General features: G+C 45.9%; 1 protein-coding gene across 1 annotated transcript in view; it reads right to left on the bottom strand.

Moving 5' to 3' along the window:
* The window catches only part of LOC115190095 (ryanodine receptor 2), a 222,833-nt gene that overhangs the window by 48,724 nt on the left and 154,514 nt on the right, over positions 1 to 19,595 (bottom strand). The window contains exons 47-54 of the mRNA XM_029748570.1: positions 14,884 to 15,014; positions 13,899 to 14,026; positions 12,190 to 12,385; positions 5,032 to 5,272; positions 3,902 to 3,989; positions 3,426 to 3,518; positions 2,557 to 2,727; positions 2,343 to 2,402 (exon numbers count right to left, since the gene is read on the bottom strand). Of these exons, the coding sequence (XP_029604430.1) occupies positions 2,343 to 2,402; positions 2,557 to 2,727; positions 3,426 to 3,518; positions 3,902 to 3,989; positions 5,032 to 5,272; positions 12,190 to 12,385; positions 13,899 to 14,026; positions 14,884 to 15,014 (1,108 nt within the window). The remainder of the gene's footprint in view (positions 1 to 2,342; positions 2,403 to 2,556; positions 2,728 to 3,425; positions 3,519 to 3,901; positions 3,990 to 5,031; positions 5,273 to 12,189; positions 12,386 to 13,898; positions 14,027 to 14,883; positions 15,015 to 19,595) is intronic.

Below are 19,595 nucleotides of genomic sequence, written 5' to 3'. Positions count from 1 at the left end.
AACTGAACAGTATCGGACCCAAAATAGAGCCTTGTGGAACGCCACGTGATATGTATTATGTTCACTAAGAGTGACAAAAAAAAACACCTCTCGACCGGTTAAATAGGTCCTAAACCCATTTAGAACTGGACCGGAGAGGTCAAACCAAACCCTCTCCAGTCTGTCCAGAAGGACATCATGGTCGACAGTGTCGAATGCAGCAATTAAGAGTACAAGGACAAAGAGCTGTTTGGCATCTGTGTTGGCTCAAAGATCATTTACCACTATATTTACCACTAAGGCTGTTTCTGTGCTGTAGTGGGCACCAAAACCAGATTGGAATTCTTCAAAAATACATTTGGCACTTAAAAAAAGAAATAATTTAGCTGTTTGAAAACCAATATTCCCAGAATGTTGCTTAAGAATGGAAGGTTGGAGATTGGCTGAAAATTGCTAAGAGCTGAAAAAACAAAACATCTAGATGACTTTTCTTAAGAAGGGTGTTTTACCAGGACAGGTTTTTAGTGCAGTGGGGAAAGTGCCTATGAACGAGGAGTAGTTAACAATAGCTGGTACTTCTTCAGATATGTAATTTGTTTTGAAGAAGGCGGTGGTGGGGGATAGGATCGAGAAGGCAGGTAGAGGACTTAAGTTGTGATAGCACTTTCCAGAGCATGTCCGTTCCCACGGCGACCAGTACGGGGGAAGAAAAAAAAATGTATGAAATGTATGAAAATGTATGAAAATGTATGCATTCACTACTGTAAGTCGCTCTGGATAAGAGCGTCTGCTAAATGACTAAAATGTAAATGTGAAACTAGAGAAAATAGATCCATATTGACCTTTGAGTGGTAGACCAGGGCTCATATCAAACTTCTCATGAGGTCTTGCTTGACTAATAACCAGCCTAATGTTAGTTATCTTATCTCTGAAATAATGCCGCCAACTCATCACATTTAGACGCGGAGGAAAGTTCACATTAGGTTTTCTGGGGTAGGATTTATCAGTCCATCAACGGTCGAGAAGAGCACTTTTGAATTATTCTGATTATTCGTGATCAAGTAAGAAGACTGAGCCCGTCTGGCATTTTCTAATGGCCTTGTTATATACGCCAACTTGATCTCTCAGAATATCATAATGGTCTTGTCATATATCGTGGCGGCAGGGTAGCCTAGTGGTTAGAGTGTTGGACTAGTAACCGAAAGGTTGCAAGATCGAATCCCTGAGCCGACAAGGTAAAAATCTGTCGTTCTGCCCCCTGAACAAGGCAGTTAACCCCACTGTTCACCGGTAGGCCGTCATTGAAAATAAGAATTTGTTCTTAACTGACTTGCCTACTTTAAATAATGGTACTATTTTTAAAAAATATGCCAACTTGCTCTCTCATAATGGACCTGCAACTTTAACTTTCTCCACTTCAACTCTGCCTTTCTGCAATGTCTCTTTAATTGATTAGATGAACAGATCTAGGAAACAGGCTAAGGGTTAAAGGTTGTGAGGACCATGGGCTACCCACCAACGCAGTATTACACCCATACAGGCTCTGCCCTAAGACCCCCAGGTGACCCTCTCGAATCCTGGACGTGCCCGGGATATCAGCGGCTCTACCCGGGGGCTTGCCCTGCCCGTGCCCATGATGCATCACATAATCCACAGACGAGGCCTTCTTGATGCCTGCCAGGGTGGTCCTGGGAGGCCTATGGGTGTAGCTACTCTCCAGAGTGGCAGAACGCTTCCGTGCGCCAGCCAGACGTTTGTGCCCGCCGGGCGTCTCTAAAGCCGGAGGTTTAGAGGCCTGCTGACTCTTCATCCACTTTATCACTATGATTAACTTCTTCACCAGCTTTTTGAAGTGGAACACTCGGTACTGAGGACGGTGATGGAGGAGGAAGGGCGGCGAGTGGACAGGACATGCAGGCATGCAGAGAGAACGGTGAGATGGAGACAGAGAGACAGAGAGAGAGAGATGGTGAGCTGGAGGAATGGAGGGAGATAGGACATGCAGGTTTATGAAAGACAAAATGAAACCTCCCTTTGTCTTTTTAGGTCTAATACTTAACTTCATCCAAACTGACTTCTTATTGGGTGAAGTACAGAGTCAGTTTATACAACATTGTATAGTACTACAATACTGTAACATGGTGTAGATTAGTATGTACTACTTTGTATAGTACTACAATGCTGTGTAGATGAGTATGTACTGCATTGTATAGTTCTACAATACTGCATTGTATCGTACTACAATGCTGTGTAGATTAGTATGTACTACGTTGTATAGTACTACCATGCTATAGCATGGTGTAGATTAGTATGGGTGCATGCTGATGATGTCACAACTGAGACAGTAATAAAGTAGTGGTCACCTTTCCCTGCAGGTGAAGGTTGTTTCTGATGATCTCCCGCACCTCGTCCTCTGTATCTTTCTGTTGACAGAAACATCACAGAAACACTGATTCATAGGGGTTTGACAGCAGCAAACAGGGAGGGCGCCATGGAATCTAGGCTGTTCTACTTACTGGGGAGTCCACGAATACCAATGAGACACCTTACCATTTCATTAGAGACTTAAGTGATTACCTGACTGAAGCGGATCTTGGCCAGAGCGATCAGTTCCTGGTCTCCCGGAGCGCAGATATTCAGTCCTACAGGAAGTAGTCTCTTCAACGCTGCTACGATGAGGCTGGTCTGCATGGAGTAGCGATCACCCTTCCTCTTCATCTTCTTCCTCTCCTGGTCGGACACGGCTCCCTACAGGGGAGACACCAGGTGACAAGTCAACAAGTCAGCAGAACCACCTGGTCTCACTACTGGTGTCCCCCAGGGCTCTGCACTAGGTCCTCTTTAATGTCTCACTACTGGTGTCCCCCAGGGCTCTGTACTAGGTCCTCTTTAATGTCTCACTACTGGTGTCCCCCAGGGCTCTGCACTAGGTCCTATTTAATGTCTCACTACTGGTGTCCCCCAGGGCTCTGCACTACGTCCTCTTTAATGTCTCACTACTGGTGTCCCCCCAGGACTCTGTACTAGGTCCTCTTTAATGTCTCAGTACTGGTGTTCCCCAGGGCTCTGTACCACGTCCTCTTTAATGTATCACTATTGGTGTCCCCCAGGGCTCTGTACTAGGTCCTATTTAATGTCTCACTACTGGTGTCCCCCAGGACTCTGTACTAGGTCCTCTTTAATGTCTCACTACTGGTGTCCCCCAGGGCTCTGTACTGGGTCCTCTCTTGTTCTATCTGAACACCAAGCCACATCTCAGGTCAAGAACAACTTATCCATTTAATTATGTTCAGTCATCACAACTTACTGTGCAGTCTTCATCATATTGGGGGACAATGCTCTTTAAACTTATATATGGTATACAGAGTCATAGTACACTTAAATGTACATAACAATGTAAAAACAAAAAAATATCACGCTCGTACCATCTATATAACACCACTTGCCTTGGACATCTTTGACTTGGTGTCTGTGATGAGGAAGGACATATTGTTGATCTCATTCTGAACCACAAAGTTTTGCTCCTCCCGTTTAAAATTCTGCAGTGGAAGAAATAAAATATTTCAGTGTTGGATATTGCCAAGGATTTATGCAAATGTAGCCTGCAGCCTGACAGGGTACTTGGAGAAGCACAGACACACATGAACGCTCTAGAGATACATTACAGTCTCTTCTAGTTCTCGCTGTCAGGGAAGCAAATGTAAAATGTATTTATTTCAGAAAGAAACAATGAAGAATTCCTAGAATTGAATGGGATTTTAATAGGATTGTTATTTTTTTTTAAGTGTAGAGCGCACTTTCAGAGTTCCTTGGTAACGACCAATAGAAACTAATCACACAGTGATTAAGACATGAAATGTTTCCTGGAAACTGTTGCAGTGACGTGATGATTCATATGTGAAATTGTCTCTGTGTAGCTTACATGAGACTTGGACCAGAATATGAAGACCTCTGCTACCATGCGGAAGAGCTCCTCAGCCTCAGGGTTCGATTCTTTCAGCCATTTGGCCCTAGGATAAAAACACATTGGGAACAAGTTACAGTATTCAGTCGGATAAAACAGTCACAACAACAGCAGAAACTGGCATGACATCTTAACAACTTAAAATAACACTTATGTTATTGCTTGTTTGTTATTGACCCACCCACTCCTCTCACTTTACCCCACTGGACCTTTACCTGTAGTAGTCAGCAACATGGAGGAGGAGGAAGTAGAATGTCTAGTTACCTGTTGTAGTGAGCAACATGGAGGAGGAGGAGGTAGAATGTCTAGTTACCTGTTGTAGTCAGCAACATGGAGGAGGAGGAAGTAGAATGTCTAGTTACCTGTTGTAGTCAGCAACATGGAGGAGGAGGAAGTAGAATGTCTAGTTACCTGTTGTAGTCAGCAACATGGAGGAGGAGGAGGTAGAATGTCTAGTTACCTGTTGCAGTCAGCAACATGTAGGAGGAGGAAGTAGAATGTCTAGTTACCTGTTGTAGTCAGCAACATGGAGGAGGAGGAAGTAGAATGTCTAGTTACCTGTAGTAGTGAGCAACATGGAGGAGGAGGAGGTAGAATGTCTATTTACCTGTTGTAGTCAGCAACATGGAGGAGGAGGAGGAAGTAGAATGTCTAGTTACCTGTTGTAGTCAGCAACATGGAGGAGGAGGAGGTAGAATGTCTAGTTACCTGTTGTAGTCAGCAACATGTAGGAGGAGGAAGTAGAATGTCTAGTTACCTGTTGTAGTTAGCAACATGGAGGAGGAGGAAGTAGAATGTCTAGTTACCTGTTGTAGTCTACAAAGCGGATGAGGAGGTAGAATGTCTAGTTACCTGTTGTAGTCTACAAAGCGGATGAGGAGGTAGAATGTCTAGTTACCTGTTGTAGTCTACAAAGCGGATGAGGAGGTAGAATGTCTAGTTACCTGTTGTAGTCAGCAAAGCGGATGAGGAGGTAGAATGTCTAGTTACCTGTTGTAGTCAGCAACATGGAGGAGGAGGAGGCAGAATGTCTAGTTACCTGTTGTAGTCAGCAACATGGAGGAGGAGGAGGTAGAATGTCTAGTTACCTGTTGTAGTCTACAAAGCGGATGAGTAGCGGATAAAAGGCATAGAGGTCTCTGATCAGGATGGTGAACTCATCCAGGATGAGTAGTTCAGCCTCAGACATCTCCCCTCGTCCCTCGGCCTTCATTTGTTCCTCATCCATCAGCACGGTGGCAGCCTTCTTCCTCAACTTCTCCATCAGCGGCAGGAAGTGGCTCTTCAACAGCCCCCCCTTCGCCTTACCAATGATTGGCTGAGAGAACACTGGAGGCGGGGACAGAATAGAGGAAGGACAGTTAGTGAGAGAGACTGGTGGAAAACAACGATGGTGATGTTTCACTCCGGATGATTTTACAGTTTGTTTTCTTATTTTAAAACAACGATGGTGATGTTTCACTCCGGATGATTTTACAGTTTGTTTTCTTATTTTAAAACAACGATGGTGATGTTTCACTCCGGATGATTTTACAGTTTGTTTTCTTATTTTAAAACAACGATGGTGATGTTTCACTCCGGATGATTTTACAGTTTGTTTTCTTATTTTAAAACAACGATGGTGATGTTTCACTCCGGATGATTTTACAGTTTGTTTTCTTATTTTAAAACAACGATGGTGATGTTTCACTCCGGATGATTTTACAGTTTGTTTTCTTATTTTAAAACAACGATGGTGATGTTTCACTCCGGATGATTTTACAGTTTGTTTTCTTATTTTAAAACAACGATGGTGATGTTTCACTCCGGATGATTTTACAGTTTGTTTTCTTATTTTAAAACAACGATGGTGATGTTTCACTCCGGATGATTTTACAGTTTGTTTTCTTATTTTAAAACAACGATGGTGATGTTTCACTCCGGATGATTTTACAGTTTGTTTTCTTATTTTAAAACAACGATGGTGATGTTTCACTCCGGATGATTTTACAGTTTGTTTTCTTATTTTAAAACAACGATGGTGATGTTTCACTCCGGATGATTTTACAGTTTGTTTTCTTATTTTAAAACAACGATGGTGATGTTTCACTCCGGATGATTTTACAGTTTGTTTTCTTATTTTAAAACAACGATGGTGATGTTTCACTCCGGATGATTTTACAGTTTGTTTTCTTATTTTAAAACAACGATGGTGATGTTTCACACTGGATGTGTCACATCCTGACCAGCAGAGGGAGCAATTGGATTAGTTTTGGTCAGGATGTGGCAGGGTTTCTGTGTATGTGTTTTCTAGTATGTCTGTTTCTTTGTTGGTCTGTGTGGCTCTCGATCAGGAACAGCTGGTTATCGTTGTTCCTGATTGGGAGTCATATATTAGGAGTATGTTTTTCACCTGGGGTTTGTGGGTTGTTGTTTTTGCACTGCGATTGTTAGCCTGCAAAACTGTTCCTGTTGTCGTGAGTACTGTTTGTTGTTTTTCCTGTGGATGCTTTAAGTGTTTCATTAAAGGAACATGAGTATCCACATTCCCGCTGCGCCTTGGTCTTCTCTCCAGTACGACACATGTGACAGGATGATTTTACAGTTTCTTTTCTTATTTTAAACAACGATGGTGTTGTTTCACTCTGGATGATGTTACAGTTTGTTTTCATTTAGAAATGTTGCATTTTGGTTGCGGTGTTGTCTGACAACAACACATGATCACCATCACATGCAGTAACAACACATATGCAGTATGGTAAACGGCTTGGTCATGTGAGTGGCCTATGCTCCTACGGCATAGAAGGGTTGAATACAAGGAAAGTGTGAGTAACCGCTGTGTTTCTGAACACCCACCCAACTGCCGGTCAACCAATTCAGGATTCCCCGTCGATCAACATACCATTTTAGCATTTTATTTGTATCCCCAATTACTACTCTTCCTGGAGTTCAAACAGGAAACAAAACAGCAAAGCAAATAAAATACATAATATAATATACATAACACTACATAACTGTCACGCCCTGACCTGAGAGAGCCTTTTTTATGTCTCTATTTAGGTTGGTCAGGGTGTGATTTGAGTGGGCATTCTATGTCCTTTTTTCTATGTTTGGTATTTCTTTGTTTCGGCCGGGTATGGCTCTCAATCAGGGACAGCTGTATATCGTTGTTTATGATTGGGAGCCATACTTAGGCAGCCTGTTTTCCTTTTGGGTTTTGTGGGTGGTTATTTTCTGTTTAGTCACTTTGTTACCTGACAGAACTGTTTTGCTGTTGTCTTTTGTTTAGTTGTAAAGTGTTCTCATTTTCCATTAAATTTCACGACGAGCACTAACCACGCTGCGCCTTGGTCTACTCCATTCAACAGCCGTTACAATAACACTACATCATCTCCTGCCTCTGCCTCACGCTTCAGAAACAGGAGATGGCTCCAGCCCTATAAGCCGTTCCTGCTGAAACAAGCCAAGGATTCGGTCAAGGTCACCCACCTACATAATACAATACATAGACAGTGCACATTACAATAATGTGCACTGTATATTTACCAAGATACAGTGAGGGAAAAAAGTATTTGATCCCCTGCTGATTTTGTATGTTTGCCCACTGACAAAGAAATGATCAGTCTATAATTTTAATGATATGTTTATTTGAACAGTGAGAGACAGAATAACAACAAAAATCCAGAAAAAAGCATGTCAAAAATGGTATAAATTGCTTTGCATTTTAATGAGGGAAATAAGTATTTGACCCTCTCTCAATCAGAAAGATTTCTGGGTCTTTTATACAGGTAACGAGCTGAGATTAGGAGCACACTCTTAAAGGGTATATTTATCAAGATATATAGAATGGCTGTGTCTATTTACAGTCCCCTTTGTGCCGTAAGATGTTATTTGATCTGGTTTTTTAATGTGTTTTTATTGCTAGCTTGAGTTACCTGGGGTGGCAGAGTAGTTCCATGTAGTAATGTCTCTAATACTGTGCGTTTCCCAGCCTCTGTTCTGGACCTGGGGACTGCGAAGAGACCTCTGATTGCATTGCTTGCGATGTACCAATGAGTATCTGAACTGTGAGCCAACTGCTTGAACAGAGAGTTCTGTACCTTCAACACATCAACACTTCGCACAAAGACCAATAGTGATGATGCAGTCAATCTCGACCTCAACTTTGAGCCAGGAGAGATTGACATGCATGTCATTGACATTTCTTCCTCCGTGTACATCTAAGCGGAATACGTGCTGCTCTGTTCTGGACCAACTGCAATTGGACCTATGTCCTTCTACATGACCACACAACTGGGCAGTAGTCCAGGTGCTACAAAAATCAGGGCCTGTAAGACCTGTCTGGTCAACTGAGATGTCAAGAAAACAGAGCAACGTCTTCTCATGGTCTGTTTCCATTGATCATCCTTAATAAGATGTTTCTACCGCTTGATTGGAGTCCACCTGTCTAAAATTCTATTCATTGGACATGCTTTGGAAAGACTCACGCCTGTCTATATAAGGTCCCACAGTTGACAGTGCATGTCAGAGTAAAAACTAGGCCATGAGGTTGAAGGAATTGTCCGTAGAGCTCCGAGACAGGATTGTGTCGACGCACAGATCTGGGGAAGGGTACCAAAACATTTCTGCAGAATTGAAGGTCACCAAGAACACAGTGGCCTCCATCATTCTTAAATGGAAGAAGGTCAGAACTACCAAGAATCTTGTTTCTAAAACCCTGTTTTTGCTTTGTCATTATGGGGTGTTGTGTGTAGATTGATGAGGGGGAAAAAAACATTTAATCCATTTTAGAATAAGGCTGTAAGGTAACAAAATGTGGAAAAAGTGAAAGGGTCCGAATACTTTCCAAATGCACCGTAAATGTTGAGTGATTTGTCCCAAAAACAATGCTTTTCATTTTTGAGATATTTAGCACCAGCCTATTGCTAGTTACCCATTCTATAACTGACTGCAGCTCTATGTTAAACCTATTGGTAGTTACCCATTCTATAACTGACTGCAGCTCTATGTTAAACCTATTGGTAGTTACCCATTCTATAACTGACTGCAGCTCTATGTTAAACCTATTGGTAGTTACCCATTCTATAACTGACTGCAGCTCTATGTTAAACCTATTGGTAGTTAACCATTATATAACTGACTGCAGCTCTATGTTAAACCTATTGGTAGTTACCCATTCTATAACTGACTGCAGCTCTATGTTAAACCTATTTCTCGTTACCCATTCTATAACTGACTGCAGCTCTATGTTAAACCTATTGGTAGTTAACCATTATATAACTGACTGCAGCTCTATGTTAAACCTATTGGTAGTTACCCATTCTATAACTGACTGCAGCTCTATGTTAAACCTATTGCTAGTTACCCATTCTATAACTGACTGCAGCTCTATGTTAAACCTATTGTTAGTTACCCATTCTAGAACTGACTGCAGCTCTATGTTAAACCTATTGTTAGTTACCCATTCTAGAACTGACTGCAGCTCTATGTTAAACCTATTGGTAGTTACCCATTCTATAACTGACTGCAGCTCTATGTTAAACCTATTGTTAGTTACCCATTCTAGAACTGACTGCAGCTCTATGTTAAACCTATTGTTAGTTACCCATTCTAGAACTGACTGCAGCTCTATGTTAAACCTATTGTTAGTTACCCATTCTATAACTGACTGCAGCTCTATGTTAAACCTATTGCTAGTTACCCATTCTATAACTGACTGGAGCTCTATGTTAAACCTATTGTTAGTTACCCATTCTATAACTGACTGCAGCTCTATGTTAAACCTATTGGTAGTTACCCATTCTATAACTGACTGCAGCTCTATGTTAAACCTATTGGTAGTTACCCATTCTATAACTGACTGCAGCTCTATGTTAAGGGTGTCAGTTATTTATTTTATTGTTGCAGCCGACATCTACACGGTTGAGTCGTCAGCGTACATAGACACACAGGCTTTATTCATGGTCAGTGGGAGGTCATGAGTAAAAACAGAAAACAATAATGGCCCTAGCCAGCTGCCCTGTGGTACACCACACTCAACTGAATTTGGATTAGAGAAGCTTCCATTAACAAAAACACTCTGTTCTATTAGATAGGTAACTCTCAATCCATAATAAGGATGCAAATCCATAAGACCTACATTTTTTTTCAACAATAGGTTATGATCAATGATATCAAAAACTACACTGAAGTCAAACAAAACAGCTCCGACAATATTTTTTCAATCAATTTCTTTCCGCCAATCATCAGTCATTTGTGTCAGTGCCGAGCATGTTGAGTGCCCTTCTCTATAAGCATGCTGAAAGTCTTGTTGTTAATTTGTTAATTCAGTAAAATACCTGTATTTGGTCAAACACCATTTTTTTTCTCCAAACGTTTGCTAAGCACTGGTAACCGACTAATTGGGCAGTTGTGTTGAACCATTGAACCATTAAAGAGGGCTCTGCTATTTTTGGACAGCGGAATGACCTTTGCCTCCCTCCAGGCCTGAGGGAACACACCGTCTGTTTAGTTACATGATTTCACAATATACTGTATGTTTGTCAATCTGCTGTGTTGTTTGACTAATTTGGTAATTTCCCTTCGCCTCGCCACTCTCAGACACACAGTTTTTCAAATCATCATCTATCCATGGGGGATTTGGCAGTTCTAACAGTCAGTTTCTTGATGGGCACACGCCTATCAGTAACAGGAAATGGCAGTTCTAACAGTCAGTTTCCTGATCGGCACATGCCTATCAGTAACAGGAAGTGGCAGTTCTAACAGTCAGTTTCCTGATGGGCACACGCCTATCAGTAACAGGAAGTGTCAGCTCTAACAGTCAGTTTCCTGATCGGCACATGCCTATCAGTAACAGGAAGTGGCAGTTTTAACAGTCAGTTTCCTGATGGGCACATGCCTATCAGTAACAGGAAGTGTCAGTTCTAACAGTCAGTTTCGTGATCGGCACATACCTATCAGTAACAGGAAGTGGCAGATTCATAAATGTTCCAAGTGCGTCGTCAGGATGTTCCTCATTACACACGTCAGATGAACAAATATTTTTTCACATCTTCGACATAGGAATCATTACAACACCTCTTGTATGATCGCGTTACACACAATTTTAGCTCTAGCCTTTGGAACTTTGGTTTTCCTATATATGGCTACTATATTATGACCGCTGCATCAGATGGATTTGGATACTGCTTTAGAGTGGATTTCTGCAGCGTTAGTAAAGATGTGATCAATACATGCGGATGATTTCATTCCTATGCTGTTTGTAAATAACCCGGTAGGTTGACTGATAACCTGAACCAGGTAAGCAGGCATCAGTTACAGCTTGAGACTTATTTTTGAGTGGGCAGCTTGATGTCAACCAGTCTATATTTAGGGTCACCCAGAAAATATACTTCCCTGTTGATATCACATACATAATCAAGCATTTCACACATGTAGTCCAAATATTGACTTTTAACACTCTGTGGTTTATAGCAACTTCCTACGAGAAAAGGCTTTAGGTGAGGCTTTAGGTGAACCGGAAGCAGTGGAGGCTGGTGGGAGGAGCAATAGGAGGATGGGCTCATTGTAACGGCTGGAACGGCATAAATACAACGGAATGGAAACCCCCCTTTGTTTGACTCCGTTCCTTTGATTCCATTCCGGCCATTACAATGAGCCCGTCCTCCTATAGCTCCATCCCACCATCCACCACTGGCCTGTAGCTGTATTACTTCCACATCATCTGACATGAGATCCTCTCTCAGCCTAACAGGAATATGACTCTGGATATACATGGCAACACCTCCCCCATTTGTAGTTCTATCTTTCCTGTATATTCTATAACCATGCTACTGCTGCATCAAATGAATGATCGAAGTGTGTTTCAGAGATGGCCAGAATATGAATGTATTCTGATGTTAATTGTTAATTTCATGAACCTTACTTCTCAAGCTACATATGTTAAAATGGGCTATTTTTAGTCCTTTTCTGGGTTACTTGATTGTTTTTAATGATCCGAGATAGACATGTCATTGACATTTACCTTTGACTCAATGCTACTGAGTGGCCTGCCCACAGTGGGCTTCTTCCCTAAGGCAGACAGTTTCAGTACAAACAGTGAAATTCAATTCTATGTGCATATATGATTATTGCTGACGATTCCCCCCCCCCCCGACGACATACGACGTCGTGGTAACTACACACACACACATAACAACCAAGACATTGACAAGTAGGTTAAAGTGCTTTTGACCATGTGGCAGGTAAAAAGGTGTGTGTCTCTCTACCTGCGAGTCGTTTCATCCAGGCCCCCTCGTCGATCCCCAGGTTATTATAGATGATCTTCAGGATGTTGCCCAGGAGACTGTTCATGTGGTCTGAGGTGAGGTGAGTACAGCAGCTGTCCGCGGTCTCTGGAGGGTTGTTCTCTGGGCCGTGTTCCCACCAGTGAGACATGTAGCTGCATAGCATGGGCAGCACCACCTGAGGATAAGTAAGGACAGGGGGGGGGGGGGTGCTCATATCAAATGTTTAAGAATTGTTGTCTTTTCAATCATGTTCTTATCTCTTGTAAGCTCAGGGATCCAGACCAACATGTCTCCCTGGTCTCACTGGGGTCACTAACTTTTTCAGTTGGTGGCACCAGCCCATGATTTGTTGGCACCAGCCCATGATTTGGTGGCACCAGCCCATGATTTGTTGGCACCAGCTCATGATTTGTTGGCACCAGCCCATGATTTGGTGGCACCAGCCCATGATTTGGTGGCACCAGCTCATGATTTGGTGGTACCAGCCCATGATTTGGTGGTACCAGGCCATGATTTGCAGGCACCAGCTCATGTCCTACATGTCTTATACCATGGGCTGGAGGACAGCGTGTCCTACATGTCTTATACCCTGGGCTGGAGGACAGCGTGTCCTACAAGTCTTATACCCTGGGCTGGAGGACAGCGTGTCCTACATGACTTATACCCTGGGCTGGAGGACAGCGTGTCCTACATGTCTTATACCCTGGGCTGGAGGACAGCGTGTCCTACATGACTTATACCCTGGGCTGGAGGACAGCGTGTCCTACATGTCTTATACCCTGGGCTGGAGGACAGCGTGTCCTACATGTCTTATACCCTGGGCTGGAGGACTGGAGGACAGCGTGTCCTACATGTCTTATACCCTGGGCTGGAGGACAGCGTGTCCTACATGTCTTATACCCTGGGCTGGAGGACAGCGTGTCCTACATGTCTTATACCCTGGGCTGGAGGACAGCGTGTCCTACATGTCTTATACCCTGGGCTGGAGGACAGCGTGTCCTACATGTCTTATACCCTGGGCTGGAGGACAGCGTGTCCTACATGACTTATACCCTGGGCTGGAGGACAGCGTGTCCTACATGTCTTATACCCTGGGCTGGAGGACAGCGTGTCCTACATGTCTTATACCCTGGGCTGGAGGACTGGAGGACAGCGTGTCCTACATGTCTTATACCCTGGGCTGGAGGACAGCGTGTCCTACATGACTTATACCCTGGGCTGGAGGACAGCGTGTCCTACATGTCTTAAACATGGGCTGGAGGACAGCGTGTCCTACATGTCTTATACCATGGGCTGGAGGACAGCGTGTCTGGTGGTTTAATAAACCACCAGTCTCCTGTTAATAAACCACCAGTCTCCTGTTAATAAACCACCAGTCTCCTGTTAATAAACCACCAGTCTCCTGTTAATAAACCACCAGTCTCCTGTTAATAAACCACCAGTCTCCTGTTAATAAACCACCAGTCTCCTGTTAATAAACCACCAGTCTCCAGTTAATAAACCACCAGTCTCCAGTTAATAAACCACCAGTCTCCTGTTAATAAACCACCAGTCTCCTGTTAATAAACCACCAGTCTCCAGTTAATAAACCACCAGTCTCCAGTTAATAAACCACCAGTCTCCTGTTAATAAACCACCAGTCTCCAGTTAATAAACCACCAGTCTCCTGTTAATAAACCGGTCTCTACCTCCATAACGTGAGGCATCTGTGTGTAGTGCAGGCCGGACTCAGCCAGATCCATGATCTCTTCCAGAGACTTCTCCAGGGACGGGATGACTGGACACATCTCTCCTACCTGGGAGGGCAGGTCTAGAGCTGGGGGAGCAGCGGGGAAGAGAGGAGAGAGAGTGGGAAATTGAGAGAGGGAGGAAAAGAGAGGTAGAGAGAGATAAAGAAAGAGAGGGTGGAGGGAGAGAGAAAGAAAGAGAGAAAGAAAGAGAGAGGGTAGAGGGAGAGAGACAGAGAGAGAGGGTGAAGGGAGAGAGACAGAGAGAGAGGGTGAAGGGAGAGAGACAGAGAGAGGAGGTGGAGGGAGAGAGAGAGAGGGTGGAGGGAGAGAGACAGAGAGAGAGGGTGAAGGGAGAGAGACAGAGAGAGGAGGTGGAGGGAGAGAGAGAGAGGGTGGAGGGAGAGAGACAGAGAGAGAGGGTGAAGGGAGAGAGACAGAGAGAGAGGGTGAAGGGAGAGAGACAGAGAGAGGAGGTGGAGGGAGAGAGAGAGAGGGTGGAGGGAGAGAGACAGAGAGAGAGGGTGAAGGGAGAGAGACAGAGAGAGAAAGTGGAGGGAGAGAGAGAGAGGGTGGAGGGAGAGAGGGTAGAGGGAGAGAGAGGGAGAAAGAGAGAGAGGGTGGAGGGAGAAAGAGAGAGAGAGGGTGGAGGGAGAGAGAGAGAGAGGGTGGAGGGAGAGAGGGTAGAGGGAGAGAGAGGGAGAAAGAGAGAGGGTGGAGGGAGAGAGAGAGAGGGTGGAGGGAGAAAGGGTGGAGAGAGAGAGAGAGAGAGGGGGGGGGTGGAGGGAGAGAGAGAGAGACAGAGAGATAAAAGTTGATAGTGAGAGAGACATAAAGACTGTATGCAGTCATTCCACAATTCAATTTAGAGCTTCTCTCTATCTCTTCATCCAAACCCATCCTGTCTTTGATTGTAAAACACTTGAAGGATAGTTTGCAACAGTACCGGTTCTGTCCCGGGAGCCCTTGGTAATGTAGATGGAGTAGTTGTTGAACTTGTTGAGCTCAGGTTCCAGGAAGGCCACAGGGAACGCCCCCGAGAACGCTGCAAGACATTCACCTAGGGCTGGACGCTGCCTGCAGGAGGAAGGGGGAGGAAGGAGGAAGAGGAGGAAGGGGCAGGAGGAGAAGGAGGAGGTATGGGGAGGAAGCAGAGGAAGGGGCAGGAGGAGAAGGAGAAGGTAGGGAGCGGAAGGAGGAAGCGGAGGAGGAGGAAGGAGCAGAAGGAGGAGGAAGGAGGAAGCGGAGGAGGGGCAGGAGGAGGTAGGGAGAGGAAGGAGGAAGCAGAGGAAGGGGCAGGAGGAGAAGGAGAAGGTAGGGAGCGGAAGGAGGAAGCGGAGGAGGAGGAAGGAGCAGAAGGAGGAGGAAGGAGGAAGCGGAGGAGGGGCAGGAGGAGGTAGGGAGAGGAAGGAGGAAGAGGAGGAAGGGGCAGGAGGAGAAGGAGGAGGTATGGGGAGGAAGGAGGAAGCAGAGGAAGGGGCAGGAGGAGAAGGAGAAGGTAGGGAGCGGAAGGAGGAAGCGGAGGAGGAGGAAGGAGCAGAAGGAGGAGGAAGGAGGAAGCGGAGGAGGGGCAGGAGGAGGTAGGGAGAGGAAGGAGGAAGAGGAGGAAGGGGCAGGAGGAGAAGGAGAAGGTAGGGAGCGGAAGGAGGAAGCGGAGGAGGAGGAAGGAGCAGAAGGAGGAGGAAGGAGGAAGCGGAGGAGGGGCAGGAGGAGGTAGGGAGAGGAAGGAGGAAGCAGAGGAAGGGGCAGGAGGAGAAGGAGAAGGTAGGGAGCGGAAGGAGGAAGCGGAGGAGGAGGAGGAAGGGGCAGGAGGAGAAGGAGGAGGAAGGAGGAAGCGGAGGAGGGGCAGGAGGAGGTAGGGAGAGGAAGGAGGAAGCGGAGGAGGAGGAGGAAGGGGAGGAAGGAGGAAGAGGCAGGAGGAGAAAGAGGAGGTAGGGGGAGGGAGGAGGAGGAGATAAAGTGAGGGACAGCTCATGTTCAGGAAAACATAACCTAGAGTCTGAATAACTGGCTTAACTAACCCAGTCCCATCCTTTTACAAGACTTAATGCAATATTAAAATGAGCCACAGAACAAATTATGTTTGTTGTAAATGCTTGAAATGTGGTGTCAACATTGTCTGTACAAGGTTGTTACGTTCTCCAGTTTCTCTGTTGTGGTTTGTGTATTTGTACGCGTGTGTGTTTCAGGAAAATGGCTTCCTGGAATCCCCCAAGCAGCTGATTGGTCGACTCCCATGGTAAATTGGAGCTGACCCCGCCCTCTCGTCAGAAACATCTGTCTTCAATTACAGACCCCTCCTGAAGCGATATAAACCAGTGTTCTGTTGCTCAGGAGAGAGATGATTGCTGAGAGAATAGATCTGAGTTGGTTGTGTGAGTGAGTTGGTTGTGTGAGTGAGTGAGTGAGTGAGTGAGTGAGTGAGTGAGTGAGTGAGTGAGTGAGTGAGTGAGTGAGTGAGTGAGTGAGTGAGTGAGTGAGTGAGTGAGTGAGAGAGAGAGAGAGAGAGAGAGAGAGAGAGAGTGAGAGAGTGAGAGAGTGAGTGAGAGTGAGAGAGTGAGAGTGAGAGAGTGAGAGAGAGAGAGAGAGAGAGAGAGAGAGAGAGAGCGAGAGCGCTTCTTGGTATGTTCCTGTGTGTTCGTTTAGTGGTCTGTATAATCGTTGTGAAGTATTTTTGTAGCAGTCCTGAGGAGGTATGTTTTTGTCCAAGAGGACTGTTTGATTATTGAACGATTTGTATTCTGTTTTTGTTCCCAGGGGGGAAGGGGAAGGCACCTGGGGAGTGCTTAGGCAAGAGGCCCGCTGGCATACATAACCCGTAGTAGTTTACTGTCTATGCACACTAGGTAAGACCTGGGCAGACCACCTCCTGTATTTTTGTTAGTGCACCAGGCGGTGCTAGTTAGGTCAGTAGTGGGTAGGTCACCAGGTGGTGCTAGTTAGGTCAGTAGTGGGTAGGTCACCAGGTGGTGTTAGATAGGTCAGTAGTGGGTAGGTCACCAGGTGGTGCTAGTTTAGGTCAGTAGTGGGTAGGTCACCAGGTGTTGGTGTTAGATAGGTCAGTAGTGGGTAGGTCACAGGTGGTGCTAGTTAGGTCAGTAGTGGGTAGGTCACCAGGTGGTGCTAGTTAGGTCAGTAGTGGGTAGGTCACCAGGTGGTGTTAGATAGGTCAGTAGTGGGTAGGTCACCAGGTGGTGCTAGTTAGGTCAGTAATGGGTAGGTCACCAGGTGGTGCTAGTTAGGTCAGTAGTGGGTAGGTCACCAGGTGGTGCTAGTTAGGTCAGTAGTGGATAGGTCACCAGGTGGTGCTAAGTTAGGTCAGTAGTGGGTAGGTCACCAGGTAGTGCTAGTTAGGTCAGTAGGGGGTAGGTCACCAGGTGGTGCTAGTTAGGTCAGTAGTGGGTAGGTCACCAGGTGGTGCTAGTTAGGTCAGTAGTGGGTAGGTCACCAGGCGGTGCTAGTTAGGTCAGTAGTGGGTAGGTCACCAGGCGGTGCTAGTTAGGTCAGTAGTGGGTAGGTCACCAGGCGGTGCTAGTTAGGTCAGTAGTGGGTAGGTCACCAGGCGGTGCTAGTTAGGTCAGTAGTGGGTAGGTCACCAGGTGGTGCTAGTTAGGTCAGTAGTGGGTAGGTCACCAGGCGGTGCTAGTTAGGTCAGTAGTGGGTAGGTCACCAGGCGGTGCTAGTTAGGTCAGTAGTGGGTAGGTCACCAGGCGGTGCTAGTTAGGTCAGTAGTGGGTAGGTCACCAGGCGGTGCTAGTTAGGTCAGTAGTGGGTAGGTCACCAGGCGGTGCTAGTTAGGTCAGTAGTGGGTAGGTCACCAGGCGGTGCTAGTTAGGTCAGTAGTGGGTAGGTCACCAGGCGGTGCTAGTTAGGTAAGTAGTGGGTAGGTCACCAGGCGGTGCTAGTTTGGTCAGTAATGGGTAGGTCACTAGGCGGTGCTAGTTAGGTCAGTAATGGGTAGGTCACCAGGTGGTGCTAGTTAGGTCAGTAGTGGGTAGGTCACCAGGCGGTGCTAGTTAGGTCAGTAGTGGGTAGGTCACCAGGTGGTGCTAGTTAGGTCAGTAGTGGGTGGGCAGGTAAGGTAGGAGAGGGGGCTTTGATATTTACTTTCTTTGCATTGGTTCCGTCCAGCCCCTTTTCCCCAAAATTACAGTGTGACGGAATAAATTCCTTGTAAACAGTGATTCTCTGCCTTTTGTCGTCCTTACTCGCACCTACGGCCCATACCTCCTTACCTCCACCTACGGCCCCATACCTCCTTACCTCCACCTACGGTCCCGTACCTCCTTACCTCCACCTACGGTCCCGTACCTCCTTACCTCCACCTACGGTCCCGTACCTCTTTACCTCCACCTACGGCCCATACCTCCTTACCTCCACCTACGGTCCCATACCTCCTTACCTCCACCTACGGTTCCATACCTCCTTACCTCCACCTACGGTCCCATACCTCTTTACCTCCACCTACGGCCCATACCTCTATACCTCCACCTACAGTCCCATACCTCTATACCTCCACCTACAGTCCCATACCTCTATACCTCCACCTACAGTCCCAGACCTCTATACCTCCACCTACTGCCCATACCTCTTTACCTCCACCTACGGTCCCATACCCCTTTACCTCCACCTACAGTCCCATACCTCTTTACCTACACCTACAGTCCCATACCTCTATACCTCCACCTACGGCCCCATACCTCTTTACCTCCACCTACGGCCCATACCTCTATACCTCCACCTACGGTCCCATACCTCTTTACCTCCACCTACTGCCCCATACCTCTTTACCTCCACCTACGGTCCCATACCTCTTTACCTCCACCTACGGCCCCATACCTCTATACCTCCACCTACAGTCCCATACCTCTATACCTCCACCTACAGTCCCATACCTCTATACCTCCACCTACGGCCCCATACCTCTTTACCTCCACCTACGGCCCCATACCTCTTTACCTCCACCTACAGTCCCATACCTCTATACCTCCACCTACAGTCCCATACCTCTATACCTCCACCTACTGCCCATACCTCTTTACCTCCACCTACTGCCCATACCTCTATACCTCCACCTACGGTCCCATACCTCCTTACCTCCACCTACGGCCCCATACCTCTATACCTCCACCTACGGCCCCATACCTCCTTACCTCCACCTACGGCCCCATACCTCCTTACCTCCACCTACGGCCCCATACCTCTTTACCTCCACCTACGGCCCCATACCTCTTTCCCTCCACAGAGAGTTGAGCTGTAGCAGGGTGTTCCCTCTTCCTAGAGGCGCACGTAACAAAGGTTCTCTACAGGACACATTGACATTTTTAGATTGTCATTATCTATCATACTTCCAGTGTCAATCAAAGTAGGGATTTTATGAAAAACCATTAAAATGACCTCAGCACATATCAAGTCGTGAAGACATGTCACGTGAATGTTTATTGGTCAGTAGCGGCCATGTTGTTTCACATGCTATCCTGGAAAAACAGAATTTGTGAGAGCTTGGTCCATAGATACCGTATTTCAAAGTGTTGTACAGATCAGTCATTCAGAGCCAGAGGAGTAAAGCATTTAAAGTGTTTTTCACTAAATTCTAAATGGTGGACCTTAAAGTATCCCCCCCAGAGGAAGTAGCCATCACTATTTTGATGTCATTTC

The sequence above is a fragment of the Salmo trutta genome, unplaced genomic scaffold (genome assembly GCF_901001165.1).
Source record: "Salmo trutta unplaced genomic scaffold, fSalTru1.1, whole genome shotgun sequence".
Taxonomy (NCBI): Eukaryota; Metazoa; Chordata; class Actinopteri; order Salmoniformes; family Salmonidae; genus Salmo; species Salmo trutta.
The sequence above is the reverse complement of the archived record's forward strand: the minus strand, read 5'-3'. Positions and strand labels throughout refer to the sequence as shown.